The sequence below is a fragment of the Eumetopias jubatus genome, unplaced genomic scaffold (genome assembly GCF_037043125.1).
Source record: "Eumetopias jubatus isolate StellerSeaLion01/CBP00866 unplaced genomic scaffold, mEumJub1_p1.0 scaffold_4, whole genome shotgun sequence".
NCBI classification, from domain to species: domain Eukaryota; kingdom Metazoa; phylum Chordata; class Mammalia; order Carnivora; family Otariidae; genus Eumetopias; species Eumetopias jubatus.
Window position 1 is genome coordinate 179,611,529 of NW_028274810.1, and position 14,725 is coordinate 179,626,253.

A 14,725-nucleotide genomic window follows, 5' to 3' on the forward strand; every position below is an offset into this window, starting at 1 on the left:
AAGGTATGTCATTTTTAGCTCCCCTACAGAAAAAAAGGAAGTGGAAAGTGACAGACAAAAAGGAAAGAACAATTTCCAGTGAATTTTTAAACTTCTGGTAAAATGACAGACCGTCTGTGAAGAAGATGTATTAGAAAAATTCCAAGTTTCTCCCCAGTAAGGAGATTTGCAGTATTAAAAAGACACTAATGAAAATATTCCTACAAACAAGAAAATCCATGGTAATAAAGTATACCTGGCTCTCATCTCCTAAATCTTCATGGCTGGCTCCCTTTCTAGTTCAGGGATTTTAACAACAGCAAATTCTATATAGGAGATCACTTATTAGATGGGTCATCATTCAGTGCAAACATAGGTTCCTGGAGTTCTAGATTCTTTTTTTAAGATTTTTTTTATTTATTTGACAGAGAGAGAGAGTGCGAGTGCACAAATAGGCAGAGCAGCAGGCAGAGGAAGAGGGAGAAGCAGGCTCCCCACCAAGGAGGGAGCTGAATGCAGGGCTTGATCCCAGGACCGACTGAGTCACCCAGGTGCCCCAGGTTCTAGATTCTTAAATGGAGGGCAAAAGGCACATACGGGCTCCATGAGTGGGTTTTCAGAAACACAAGTCCTTAAAAACAACTGACAAAATTGTGTATAAATGCTGTTTTGCAGGGAGAGGGGCTATAGCTTTTGTCAGATCCTCAATGCATCCTATGACTCAAAAAGAACCACTGTGTCTAAGAAAAATACTATTCAGTGTATATTTCTTTATCATGTCTACCAAAGTATTAGGTATTTAAGATAACTTTTCCGTTTCTTTCTTTCTTTTTTAAAGATTTTATTTGTGAGAGAGAGAGAGCACAAGCAGGGGGATCAGCAGGGCAGATGGAGAAGCAGGCTCCCCGCTGAGCAAGGAGCCCAATGCGGGACTCGATCCCAGGACCCTGAGCCAAAGTCAGATGCTTAACTGACTAAGCCATCCAGGCATCCCAATTTTTCCATTTCTTTTAGCTTTCTGACTATTACCATTTTAGGAATACTACCTAAATAATATTTATTTTATTATTATATTATAATATTATAATATATTATAGTTTAATTTTATAATATTAATATATAATATATAATAATATTATAATTTATAATAATATAATATTACAGTTTTAAAGAAAATTCCCAAGACCATTTAAAATAATTTAGGATTAGTGAACTAAAAAGAAATACAATGTTTAAAACTCAAACAAGACAAAAACAAAACAAAACTTACCTTTGAGGTGGTGTTCGTGGGCTTTTAAAGACTGTAGCTTTGGGTCTATCAGATTTGGAAGATTTGCATTTCACTTCATCTTCATATAATTCTGCCAAGGCCAACTATAAAACAACAGGTTTGTTATAAAGTATAACATAGGACTGAACTATTCTACACAAGTAGAAATTATGACTAGAACACGTGATTGTGTAGTACAAATTTCTAATGAAAAATAAAGGCTGCTGTTTCAGATGACCCCCTTCCAAAATAAAACCAATGTATCCCTCACTTGATAAAACTAACCAAAATGCCACATATACTGGAATACATTAAAGTTACCATAACTGCTTACTTATTTTCAATTAACTATTCAACTGTTTCAAAAACTATTTGGTAACAGATCATTTTCAAAGCTGAGCCTACAATTTTCCTATAATAAAAAAAAAATACTTGAAGATTTTTCACACTAATGTCAGCCTGCTCTCATCAAATCTCATAAAATTTTTTCATTTAGCTGTTCAAGTTTTTAAAACCCAAGCACATACAATAATTTCAAAATTATTCTCTTTAAAAGTCTACCTGACGTAAATTTCATCAAGTTTAGGAAAATGAATTTTAAAAATATAAGACAATGTATTATATATATGGATTATATAAATTTTAGAAAGTAATATTACCAAATTATGCATTATAAATATATGGCTGGGTACTTTTAAATGAAATAAACACAACAGTTTTTGAAATTGGAATTTTAAAAAGTTATCCAAATATTTCAGCATTGTTATTTTGTTCCATTTTGGACAAGAGTTCAAAAACTTCCCTTAATGCTCCCGTAATTGGCATGATCATAATCCCCGAAAATCTTTTGGAAAAAAAAAATAACAAAAAACCAAATCCCCCTAAAAAACCAGATAAAGTGCTCCTTCCAGAAAAACAAGAGATATGAAAACTACCTCCAGGGCTTCTTTCAACAGAAGGAAAAGAAGAACTGGGGCAAAGTTACTTCTTTGAAGATTCTATTAGTCAACTTTTAAAATATACACACACAAAAAACAAAAACCAAAGGATTTTTTTCCTCCCTAATTTTTACTCCTTACCCCATCCCCATACACCTACATCAACTTTCATATTTCTAACATGGCAATTCTGTTAGAAATCCTAATTATGAAAGTGCTCTGTAATCTGAAAGAACTGAATTAAAAGTAACTTGGGTTCCTATGGTGTGACCTTGGGCATTTTATTTAACTTCTCTGTGCCATGGTTCCCTCATCTTTAAATGTCTGTTTTAAAAAATTACCTTAGAGGGTCATTTTAAGGATCACAGCATGCATGTGAAGCACAAGGCAAGTGCTCCATTACTAGAAGATATTAAAAAATGTTTAACAATGACTATTATCAGTGTTTCATTTTCCCCAAGATTTCCTTATTCAGTGTTATCTACACATTATAGTCTCCTCCCACCCTAGCCCCTCCAAGATGAAAACAAAACAAATGAGAGAGACGGAGACAGACACTCTGCCTGACTACTTGGGTCCAAAGTTTTCAGAAATTTTACCTCCCTGAAATCTGTTCAAAACAGTATTCCTTTATGGAAGTTCCTCCTGAGCTGATTATTTCAGCTCTATGAATTACTTTTATGTGATTTCTAATCCCATCAATGGAAATGTTACCTATATTGCAAAGGCCCACTTCAGCCATCCTTCACAAAGCCTTTTCTAGTTTTCTTAACTAAATGATATTTCTTTCCTAACTCCTCATTGTATATGCTATTCTATTATTAACATTTATAAACATTATATTGTCATCACTTGTGTACCTTTCTCACGGTTTTATCCTTCCTACTATAATTTAGGTTTCCTAGATGGTTTCTAATATAGTACTTCATGGACACGAAACAAATTCATGTTGAATTATGTAGATAATAAATATAAAGTTGTAGATTTTTAAAAATTTATTTGAGAGAGAGTGAGAGAGAGAGAGAGAGAGAGCATGAGCAGAGGGAGAGGCAGAGGGAGAAGCAGACTCTCAACTGAGAAGGGAGCTGGATCAACATGGGGCTTGATCCCAGGACTCCAGGATCATGACCTGAGCTGAAGGCAGAGGCTTAACCAACTGAGCCATCTACATGCCCCAAGTTATATATTTTAAAACTCAGATTACATTTTCTATATAGTTCTTTATCTTGTTTTTTGTTCAAGAAGATTTGAACAAACCCTGTCAATCAACTAATTTTCTTCTATAAAATAAATGAATAAAGCAAATAATGTGTTTTGATTCTGTGGAATATATATATTAATAAGATATTAATATATATTAACAAGATAGGAATATGGGGTAAATTGTATTAGAGCAGGGAGTCCACCTAGCTGAAAAGGTCTTAGTTATTAATCGTGCATTACTAAAAGGAAAATGAATGATATTTAGAGGGAATTATTGCTGGGATTCATTATCTCCCTGCAGCATCAAATGGTATAAGTTCATTAGTAAATATTATAAAGAAATTTAATTTATGGTAGTTGACATAGCAAATGACACCACACTAGAAGAGGAAATGATTATTTAAACTGATCAAAATAAAGTACTGGTCAAAACAAATAGAACAACTAAATATCAAATAAAGAGATAAGAATATGTGCATTGTGAAGTAATGAATCATTGTGAATTAACAGGACGGAGTGTTCCACAGGCTACACAATTAGATTATGAAGCTATTTCAATTACACAGAAGGAATAAAGTATGTAAGCACTGATAATCTTTGCTTTAGATTTCGCAATGTGAAGAACATGAAAAGAAACCTGAGAGCAAAGTAATTAAGAACGAGAAAATCAGGTATAAAGCAAAAGATTAAAATTACTGCAATTCTCAGTCTTAGAGCGACAATTGCCAGAAGGTAACATAGTGATTTTTTAAAATATAGAACAGCAATATCAGCATCACCTGGGAACCTTTGAAAATACAGATGCTCCAGCCCCACCCTAGACCTAATGAATGAAAAACTCTGGGGTGGGGCCCTGCAATCTGTGCTGTATCAAGCCTTCCAGAGGATTCTGATGCATGCTAAAATTGAGAACCAATACTATGGAATACTGATATTCTAACCCTAATAAATACTGAAGTTATCTCTAATTATCCTCCAACTCCAATCTATATGGAAATACAGAATTAAGAACAGAAATCTTCTTCCTTTGATATTATTCTGGAGGAAAACCGGGACAGAAGCATACACTTAAATATGTTAACCGACTATTAAACCCATGTTAGTAGACTGAGGGGAACCAGGAGAGATAAAGGTCTCAGAAAATGTTCAGAAATACTAATAAACACTGAGGTTTTGAGGGCGAGGGCTGTCACTAACAATCCCATCCTAAACCTTTCCATTGAACGTTTCCCAATTTGGGGGGAATGAAGGGAGCTAAGATCTGCTCTTGGTTTGAGATCCACAGGAGATTTCTGCGGATTATGTCAGAGGCTCACAGTGCTGGGAGGCTTTCTGGGAGACAATCATCCATGTTTCCTCCTGTGCTAAATGAGGAACTTTCCTGATTTAGATGCCAACAAACCCTACACTGCCTGGCAGCTAAGATATGCATACTTAGGGTATCTTTTGCTTGTTCCAATTAGTAATATCTCCCTTTTCCTCTATAACACTGTGAATGACTGACTCTTAAAGCAAGCTGTCCAGAAAGTAGGAAGTATTTACTGAAAATTACACTTAAGATAAGCACGGCTTGATTAAACAATAACAAGATAATCAAATAGTAATCACTATTCAAAAAACTAGTTGGGGAGAAGAACATTATTCACTTCTTTTAAACCTACTCTATTTCTTTTAAACATACTCTATTTCTTTGTACATCATCACTTTGGTTGTTTTTAGGTTTCTTAGCAAGTTCTTCAGATTTATTAAATTCTAAAGGAAACATTATCAATACTTAGTGTATTTGATATCCAAATCACATTTATAAAAAAACAGTTATCTACCTACCAACATAACTACCAGAAAGTAGATTAAAAAAAAAAAAAATCCCCGAGCCTGGGTGGCTCAGTCAGTTAAGCGTCTGCCTTCGGCTCAAGTCATGATCCTAGGGTCTTGGGACGGAGCCCCACATCAGGCTCCCTGCTCAGCGAGGAGCTTGCTTCTCCCTCTCCCACTCAACCTGCTTCTGCTCTCTCTAGCTGTCAAATAGATTAAAAAAAAAAAAAGTCTTAAAAACAAATCCCTATCCTCTAATTGATGGTGAAGAGGAAGGCATTCTTTCAATTAGTGACATCTACCAAAATATCACCAATCATTAATCATATATTAATCTGCTGGATTAAGTCTGTAAATTTGCCAAGTATTAGGCAATCATTAGCCAAGCTGCTCTCATTTTTCACATGAAAAGAATAGAATGAAATTAGAGAAAGGACATTAAGTTATATAGTTTTAACTTTAATGGCATTAGAATGGACTAACCAGTTAAAGTTACAGCATTTTCCTCCTTTAAAGAAAAAGGAACCAAATATTTACCAAGCAAGTACAGAGCCAGGATAATATGGGAGTGGCATGGGCACTTTATGGACATTTCATCCTTGACACCACCAACATCACCCCTAGTTTACAAATAAAAACACGGAGGATCAGAAAGGTTAAGACATTTCTCTTACATTCACAGGCCTACTAAGTGACAGGTCCAAGATGCAAACAGAAATTGATCTAACCAGAAACTCTATTTTTTCTCAATGTCCCATGTTGCCTCTTAGTGCCTCTTAGTGATGGTAGTCTACCATAGAAAAGATGAGGCAGATCCTATTCCTTGATCCTGTTTACTACTTAACTGACTTTACTACTACTTGAATTGACTTAAGAGCACTGGAATTATTCCACATTCGGTTCATCTTCTAACCTGACACTGAGTTCTCCATTCTCCGAATTCTTCATTTTATGTACTGCTTAATTTGGCATTCAATCGTACTCCACCTTAAAATGTCATGGCCAATATATTCATATATTATTTCTGCAAAAAATAGATGGACATGCTTTTTACACTTCTATCCCCTTCAACAGTGTCCACCACTAACTATAGATTTGATGTCCTATTCATCTCTGCATTGGTGGAGTTTAGCAGTATGTTGCACGGCAGGTGGTCAATGCTTGTTCGAAGTAGAAGTAACTGTAACAGAACTCTTCTACCGAGGCATGTAGATTTGGTGTCATTTACTTTTAATAACACAACTCCTTATGACTGTTTACTTGTTGATTTTATCAATGGTCTTAGGAGACAGAAAAAAAAAAACCGCCTAAATGAGCAAAGCAGTATTAAGCATCTGAAAAAGCGAGATCTGGTGCATTGGTATTTAGCTCACTAATGTCACCATGAAGTTTTATTTCGCTGTTTCTTCTGTGCAATGTTTCATAGACGGTAGCTTTGACAACTGGGCGGTGCAGCCGTAGGATGGAATACTTTAGCTCACTTTTAAAAGGGAAAAGCTAGCTGATAAAAAGGAAGCATTTTTATATAAAAGTAATCCAGACAGAAACAGCATCCAAGACAAGAAAGATCAAACCAGCACACATGTTACTACTCATAAAGTGATCCTGATTTCCCACGGGCACAGTAAAGCTTTCTTCTACAATAAGTCCTCTGAAGGAAGCACCAACCAGTGAACCACTCAACTGACCGCACACAATGCCATTCGAAACAGCTGCTTCTTAAATTGCAAATCGGGTGGAGGGGGAATGAGGCCCGGGCAACAGAGAGTTGGGCTCGGGCACTTGTTTCCACGAAAACCACTGTTCGATGCACCGCCCTGAGGAGACCTGCGACCCCGGAGTCACAATTCAGTCCCCAGGTGGGGTCTGGGCAAGGGCTCAGCCGAGGCCAGGGGCGGACTCCGACACGCACCCCTCCGCGCCGTCACCCGCCGCCGCGCCCCGCCCTCGGCCGCTCGCCGCACCTGCAGATCCCGCGCGCTCGGGGGCCGCGGCCCAGAGGACCTCTCCTGCTCCCCCGGCTCGGCGCCGCCACCTTCCGCCATCTTTCACCGGCCCGCCAGCGCCTGCGCCGAGGCGCCTTCCGCGCCTTCCGCGCCTTCCGGGGCCGGTTACCAGGCAACCGCGGGAGGGGCGGTGCCTACGCGCTCCCACTTCCCCCCAGCACCGGGCGCGCGTCTCAGTCTTCCGGCGCCAGCCTTCCAGTTCTGTATTCTTCTTTTACTTAAAGGAAACTGGTACAAAGGATTTCTCCGCAGGGACGCGTCTACGTAAGCCTTAGGTTCTCTCTGCAGCACGCCTGAAGGCACTGTAGGCCACTCTAGAGGGCAGCATAGACTTTCAGGTTCTTTTAACTCAACAGTGAAAACATCCTCCTGATGCATTGTCTAATAAAAACGGCAACCTTACTTTACTCGTCTTGGTCAAATTCTCTCATCTTCCCTACCGAAGACTGGGTGGTACGTCGCGCCCAATGCGTGAATTGGTGTTGAGGATGAAAAACACCGTTAAAGCTCTTTGCACTCAGAACTGGAGGCTACTAAACCCTCTGCATTCATCTGAGATTTGTTAAACTACTGTCTTATTCCAGGCACTTTTATGCCCCGGGGATGCAAAGGTAGAAAGCAGTAGTCCTGGTCATTATAAAACTCACAACCTAGTGGGGGAAAGAGAGATATAAACAGATAATAAAATGCAATTTGCAAGAGAGCTTTGCATTGAATGTTATGAGTGGGATGTGGGGTGTGAAGGAGAGTATTCTGTTGGTGCCTGCTATGTGCACCATCGTAGGTGCATTCCATGTGTGATCTCCTCTATCTCCCTGTTAGTTAAGCATTATTATTACCGTGTTATACCCAAGGAAACCAGATAAGTAACAGCTACGTTCACCTGTTGTGAATGGCAGTACCAGATACCAAACCTGGCATGTGTTGTCCCAGTATTCTTTTTAATACAACGTTCTGCCCTAGAAATCCCTGGCTCTTCTTAAGTCCCATAGAGCCAATGACGTTTTGGCTGAATCTTAAAGGATAAGTGTTTCCAATAGACTTTGGACCAAAAGGGACCAAAAGGAATGGCGTTGGTTTGAGATACCGTGTCCTTGTTGATAAAGTACTACATGGTTGAAGCTTAGAAGAAATGACAAAAGATAGTAATGGGGTTGTGGGGTATAGATCTAGATAGGAGATGTAGGCTTAGGACAGATTCTGAAAGATCCTGCCTTAGCGAAGAGATTGAACATCACCTCTGAGCCAGTGATTCTCAAATGCACATTAGAGCCCACATTAGTGTAAGTATACTCTTAACCCCCCTCACCTACTTCACCCATCCCCCACCCCCTCTGGCAACCAGCAGTTTGTTCTCTATAGTATAGTTCAGAGTCTGTTTTTTTGGTTTGTCTCCCTCTCCCTTTTTTCTCTTTTGTTCATTTGTTTTGGTACTTAAATTCCACATATGAATGAAATCATATGGTATTTGTCTTTCTCTGACTTGTTTCACTTAACCTTATACTCTCTAGCTCTATCCACGTTCTTGCAAATGGCAAGATTTCATTCTTTTTATGGCCAAATAATATTCCATTGTATATATATAGCACATCTCCTTTATCTATTCACCTGTCGATGGACACAGGTTGCTTCCATAATTTGGCTATTGTGAATGATGCTGCAATAAACATAGGAGTGCACATATCCCTTTGAATTAATGTTTTTGTATTCTTTGGGTAAATACCCAGTAGTGTGATTGCTGAATCACAGGGTAGTTCTATTTTTAATTTTTTGATGAGCCTCCATACTGTTTTCCAGAGGGGCTGCACCAGTTTGCATTCCCACCAACAGAGCAAGTATGTTCTTTTTTCTCCACAATCCTGGTCAGCATTTGTTGTTTCTTGTGTTTTTGGTTTTAGCCATTCTGATAGGTATGAGGTGATAGCGCATTGTAGTTTTCATCAGGATTTCCCTCATGATGAGTGATATTGAGCGTCTTTTCATGTGTCTGCTGGCCATCTGGATGTCTTCTTTGGAGAAATGTCTGTTCATGTCTTCTGCCCATTTTTAAATTGGATTATTTGTTTTTTTTGTGTGTGTTGAGTTGTATAAGTTCTTTATATATTTTGGATATTAATCCTTCATCAGATGTATCATTTGCAAATGTCTTCCAGTGGTCATGTTTTTTGGATGACCTTCCCCAACAATAGTCAACTAGGAAATGTAACTAAGAAAAAGATGCTTAGTAAATTGGGGTAATCATCACTGCAAGTTTCCCAGAAAGCTGTAAAAGCCCTGAGATTTCCCCTTCATCACGGCAGTAAGAGATGCGAGAACTGTTCTCTGGTTTCAGAATTGTGCAAACATTACATCAGTCTTACACATGAGCTTTGCAATATCTATTTTGTCTGTCCAGAGCCATTTTCTCCCCTTTTTGCTTACTTCCCTGTCCTCAGTTGTGTAATGTGTTACCACCTTTGTCCGTTCGTGAAGTGTCTAGACAGAGAAAAATGACCATATAGAGCAAACATACAAATAAAGGAAGAGGGGCAGCCACCAAAATGGTAGCAGCATATTTCTATCCACCTGTGACTAAAAATAGAGCTATAAGTAAATGCCCACAGGATTTAGATGCCTGGTTGAAGCCAGGCAGGCAGCATTCAATAAAGGAGGCCATTCTAATATGACAAGATGACACAGAACATGATGACCCAGAGAGATCAGTGTTAGAGTTGTGTAAGACCAGGAGAGGCCTCAGACCGTGGCCTTGTCTAGGGGTCTATTGTTAGTCCCATTGACCAAGCCCCTGACATTCCAGCACCCCGTGTGCAGACTGTCTACTGCAGGGGTACCTTCAGTAGGCTAGAGTTGTGCTGAGATACTGGCGCCCCTGGGTCTTGGAAAGCAACACAAGGTCTGAGGTCACCCTGAACAGGCCCTGGACGGTCACTTCTGTCAGCAAGCGACACATATGTCGTCATTTCCTGTCCTGGGAAACACTGACTCACAGCATTGCTTTTGATTCTTTCAACCACTACAGTAGTATTGACCCCGAGGCATCTGAGCATCATGGATTTACGCAGCTCTCCAGCAAAGGACCATGGTGGTAATGTTGGGCTCCTCCATTCAGCTGTCCCTTCAGACTCTGGTCTGTGTCTCAGCCCATCACCTCCGGAACCCCAGATCACCCAGCACATAGAATTCAGCATCATCACCATTTTCCACAATAGGACCTACAAATCCGCTCTCCAGGGAAGGGTTCAGCATCTCAGGTTGCTCCAAATGAACACTTGACTTAACATGTATTTTCTGTGGTCCCTTTTTACCATGCTACACCATCCTCAGGGGGAGGATAGAATTTCTTTCTTTCCAGTTCCCAAATGCAAACTCCCCATCCTTTATCAGTCAGAACAAACAGTTGAAAAATAATTATTAATGAGCCATCTCTTGGGGTTTTATCTGCCACACCGAGCTCTTAAGGAGCTATTTCTTTTTAACAAGTGCTCTGCAAATTCTGGCGAATACAATCAGCTTCATCTTCTTAGATTCATGCATTTTTGATCATGCAGGGATCTTTTGAGATTATCTTCTGATTATTCTTGGCTTTATGAGATGTTTCTTGGCCTATGAAGAAGTGCTCCTGCTTAAAAAAAAACCAAAAACAGAAACAAACAAAAAAGCATTGCAGTGTAAAAAATGTCCACTAGAGGGAGGACCAGCACACAGGCTTGCCTGGAACTTGAGAATCCAACTGCAGCTTCGGATTCCTCCCAATCTGGACTGAACAGAGAAGGTAAAATTCTCAGGGATACAGTGTTATATAAAATGTAGAGGATTAGATATATTACTGTGATTGTTATTCTGTAGAAATGTAAAGCTGAATTTGGGGGGGAGAGAGTTGAATTGGTGATGTGAAATTTGCAGTGGTTGTTTCTACTCACTGCAAAATAAGCTGGGGAAAAAAGTTTAAAAAAATTATTTAGGAGGTTCCTCAAAAGATGAAATATAGAAATACCATATGATCCAATAATTCCACTGCTGGGTATTTACCCAAAGAAAATGAAAACACTAATTCAAAAAGATTGATATACTCCTATGTTACTACAGTGTTATTCATAAGAGCCAAGATATGGGGATAATATTTATATACATATGAATTATATATGTGTATGAATATTACTCAGCCATAAGAAAGGATGAGATCCCTTTTTTCTTTAGAAAGCATGAGATTTTGACATCTGCAACAACATGGATGGACGTAGATGGTATTATCCTAAATGATTCAAGTCAGACAGAGAAAGACAAATAGCATCTGATTTCACGCATATGTGGAACCTAAAAAACAAACCAAATGAATAAACAAGCAAACAAAAAGCAGAAGAAGACCCATAAATACAAAGAACAAACTGGTGGCTGTCAGAGGGGGTCTGGGTGGGGGGGGAGGGCAAAATGGGTGAAGGAGAGAGGGAGACACAGGCTTCCATATATGGAATGAATAAATCATGGGAATAAAAGACATAGCATAGAGAATATAGTCAATGATATTGTAATAGTGTTGTATGGTGACAGACGGTAGCTACACTTGTGAGCATAGCATAAAGCAGAGAAGTTGAATCACTACGTTGTACACTTGAAAATAGTATGTCAGTTATACTCCAAAAAATTAAAAAAACTATTTAAAGCATCTAGGGTAACCAAGTTTTATTAATTGATTTTATTGCAAACTTTAGCCAAGCTATCCCTTAAACCTTCATCTTTTTGTGGAAAGCACTCTCTCTAAAGATTAACACCTATCCAGTGGTTTTCTTTCCCATTGCTCCAGGCTCTTCCCAGCTTCTGCCCTTCACCTCTCTTCCTTGGCCCCAAGACAAACATGCCAAATCACCACTATCAGCAATAAAGACCAGAATTAGGGCAGTAAATGTGAATAACAAGAATGCAATAAATAAAATTTCACTTTAAATTCCTACAATGACACTAGTGATCCTCCCAGCCTAGAGAAGTGAGCCTGATCTGAGTATGTATTTCATAGAACCCCATAGGTCATTCTTCATTCTTCATCACTAGGGAACTCAGGGGTTAATAATTATTTCATGCCATTATGCTAAGTGAAATAATCCAGAGAAAGGCAAATACTGCATGGTATCATTTATATATGGAATCTTAAAAAAAAAAAAAAGCCAGACTCTTAGAAACAGAGAGTAGATGGTAGTTGCCAGGTGCTGGGATAGGGGAAATGGATAGAGGCTATAAAAGGGTACAAACCGAGTTGCATGATGAATAAGGTCTGAGGCTCTAATGCATCGCATGGTGACTCTAGTTGATAATGTGACATCGTACAACTGAAATTTCTAGAAGAGTAGATCTTAAGTATCCACTGCCCCCCTAAAATGGTAAATATGGGAGGTGATGGGTGTGTTAACTTAATTGTGGGGATCCTTTCACTATATATATCAGGTACACTTTAAGTATATCACAATTTTTTTGTCAATTACATCTCAATGAAAATTTAGAAAGAAACAAAAATTCATGTCAGAGAACAAATTCTGAGAGTTCTTCACCTTAAGGATACCCGAGTACCTTATAAACTAAAGAGATAAATAAGGAAATAACTATTTTTGTTTCAGGAGGTTCTTTTACTTTCCAAAAGGATATTTTCTGTGGGTCTTATAAATAAAAACGTTTTATAGAATGTTTATATATAATTATATTTCTGAAACTTTATGCATTTTTAAGTGCTGCTAAAGCAGTGATACTGTGTAAATATTTTAATACTATAACTATTATATTCCTTTTGAGCCTTTTATCTAGCTCTGTTCTAAGCCTGCATGAATACCTCATGGATATTAGACTGATGGACCCTGAGCCCCATCCATCAAAACACTGAAGACCTGGAGGATACATATCTGCCCACATCCTACGTCCAAGACAATTTGGATCCTTAGCCAAATGTACTTCAGTTTGTTTGTCTTAGAAGGAGACCAGCTTTACTCGCAGATAGACTAGAATCACTTGAGTGTCATTCAGGGAAGGCTAGGTACTGACTCTGACCCTGGAACACAGGTCACTGGATTGACAGTGGTCACCTAAGTTTGGCCCACCTGGTTCTCTTTCCTGGGATATGGAGTCGATTTCAGATTTGTAGGTTAGACTGCCCCAGGGGCTGGAATTAAAACGTGCAAAGCATGGGGCAGCCATTTTCTGCCAGGGGGCTAAGGAGAGTCATGAGGAATGGCGGTGCAGAGAGAAATAAAAGAAAAAAGCAGACCACCACAGAGAAACAGTGCTGACATGGGAGCACCTTCTGGCTTTCTGACATCTGTCACTGCTTGTCCCTCTGACTGGCTAGTAACTTCCCTGCTTCATGTCAGGACCTTTATGTTTATCATGCTATCAAATTCTCACAACCTTGTGAGGTAGACATTATCATCCCCACCAACACCGGTACCCACTAGCAAACATGCTCAGAGTGGGTGAAATACGTGGCCACGTTTGCCCAGCTGGTTATGTGGAAGAGACAAGTTTGACCGGAAGTCTCCTGGCTTCCCTGTAGGACAGCCAGGGTCCTGAGAGGATCTGAGAGGAGGCCAGAGAGCAGGAAATGGTGAGGGTGCAAGGGCCAGCGTTAAGAAACCCAGGGAAGGGAGGCCAGGGACTGAGGGGTATGAGAGCACAGAGGGAAGGGTGAGGAAAATGTTCTCCTATTTGATCCATCTACTTTTTTCATTATGTATCAACTAGTTTTAAAAATCTATAAAATGCATAGTGATGGTTAAAATTATTCAATGAGCATGGAAGGGTATAAAGCAAACATGAGAACTTCCCTTTCCCATAGAGGACATCCCAAGCATACATCCCTGAGATAACTTCTGTGACAGAAGGGTCACAGATGTCTTCCCAGGCTACTGCTCCCTCAGTCCGAGGGGCACCTGGGGCTCTCAGATGGTCCCTTTTCCAAGTGTGCATTACCAGGGTGGGGCCTGACACAGGCCCAGCAAAGCAGCACCAGGCCAGCTTGATGAAGGAGCAGGAGGGGCGGCGTGGCAGGGGTTCTGCTGTCTGTCTGTCTGCTTCTGTAGGCTGACCATGAAATCTCTGGTGGGCAGGGTGCGGGAGCTTGGCTGGAGCCGGCATTCCAGATGCCCAACACGCGGGATGCAGGACACGTGGAGCAGCTTGGGGGCTGGAGGAGGCAAAGGCTTTTGGCTTGTGCAGTGACCCCCAACTTTTGTCCCCATAATATTATTATAATTATTGTAAAATTTTGGACACAGGAATTTCATTACCTGCTAGACCATCTAGACAGAAATATGTGGTAAATGGATGGAAACAAACATCACAAACTTAGGAGAGGCAGGCATTTTTAGACCAGTTTAGGTGTAGACACTTACCAGATTGGACTATTTTTTTTTTTAACAGTCAACATAAATCATAACATAAAACTTTTTGCCATGAGCAAACGATATATTAAAATTGGCTTCTAGAATTTATTTTTTAAATAAAAATTAAAAAAAATAATTTTGATAATTAATTTT

At 39.4% G+C, this 14,725-nt stretch overlaps 1 protein-coding gene across 2 annotated transcripts in view; it reads right to left on the reverse strand.

The window, feature by feature from the left end:
- The window catches only part of UBXN2B (UBX domain protein 2B), a 30,072-nt gene extending 22,805 nt beyond the window's left edge, over nt 1-7,267 (reverse strand). For both annotated transcript variants that reach the window (XM_028111118.2, XM_028111123.2), the window contains exons 1-2: nt 7,170-7,267; nt 1,250-1,353 (exon numbers count right to left, since the gene is read on the reverse strand). In XM_028111118.2, the coding sequence (XP_027966919.1) occupies nt 1,250-1,353; nt 7,170-7,250 (185 nt within the window). In that variant the 5' untranslated portion in view covers nt 7,251-7,267. The remainder of the gene's footprint in view (nt 1-1,249; nt 1,354-7,169) is intronic.
- Nucleotides 7,268-14,725: the final 7,458 nt, after the last annotated feature.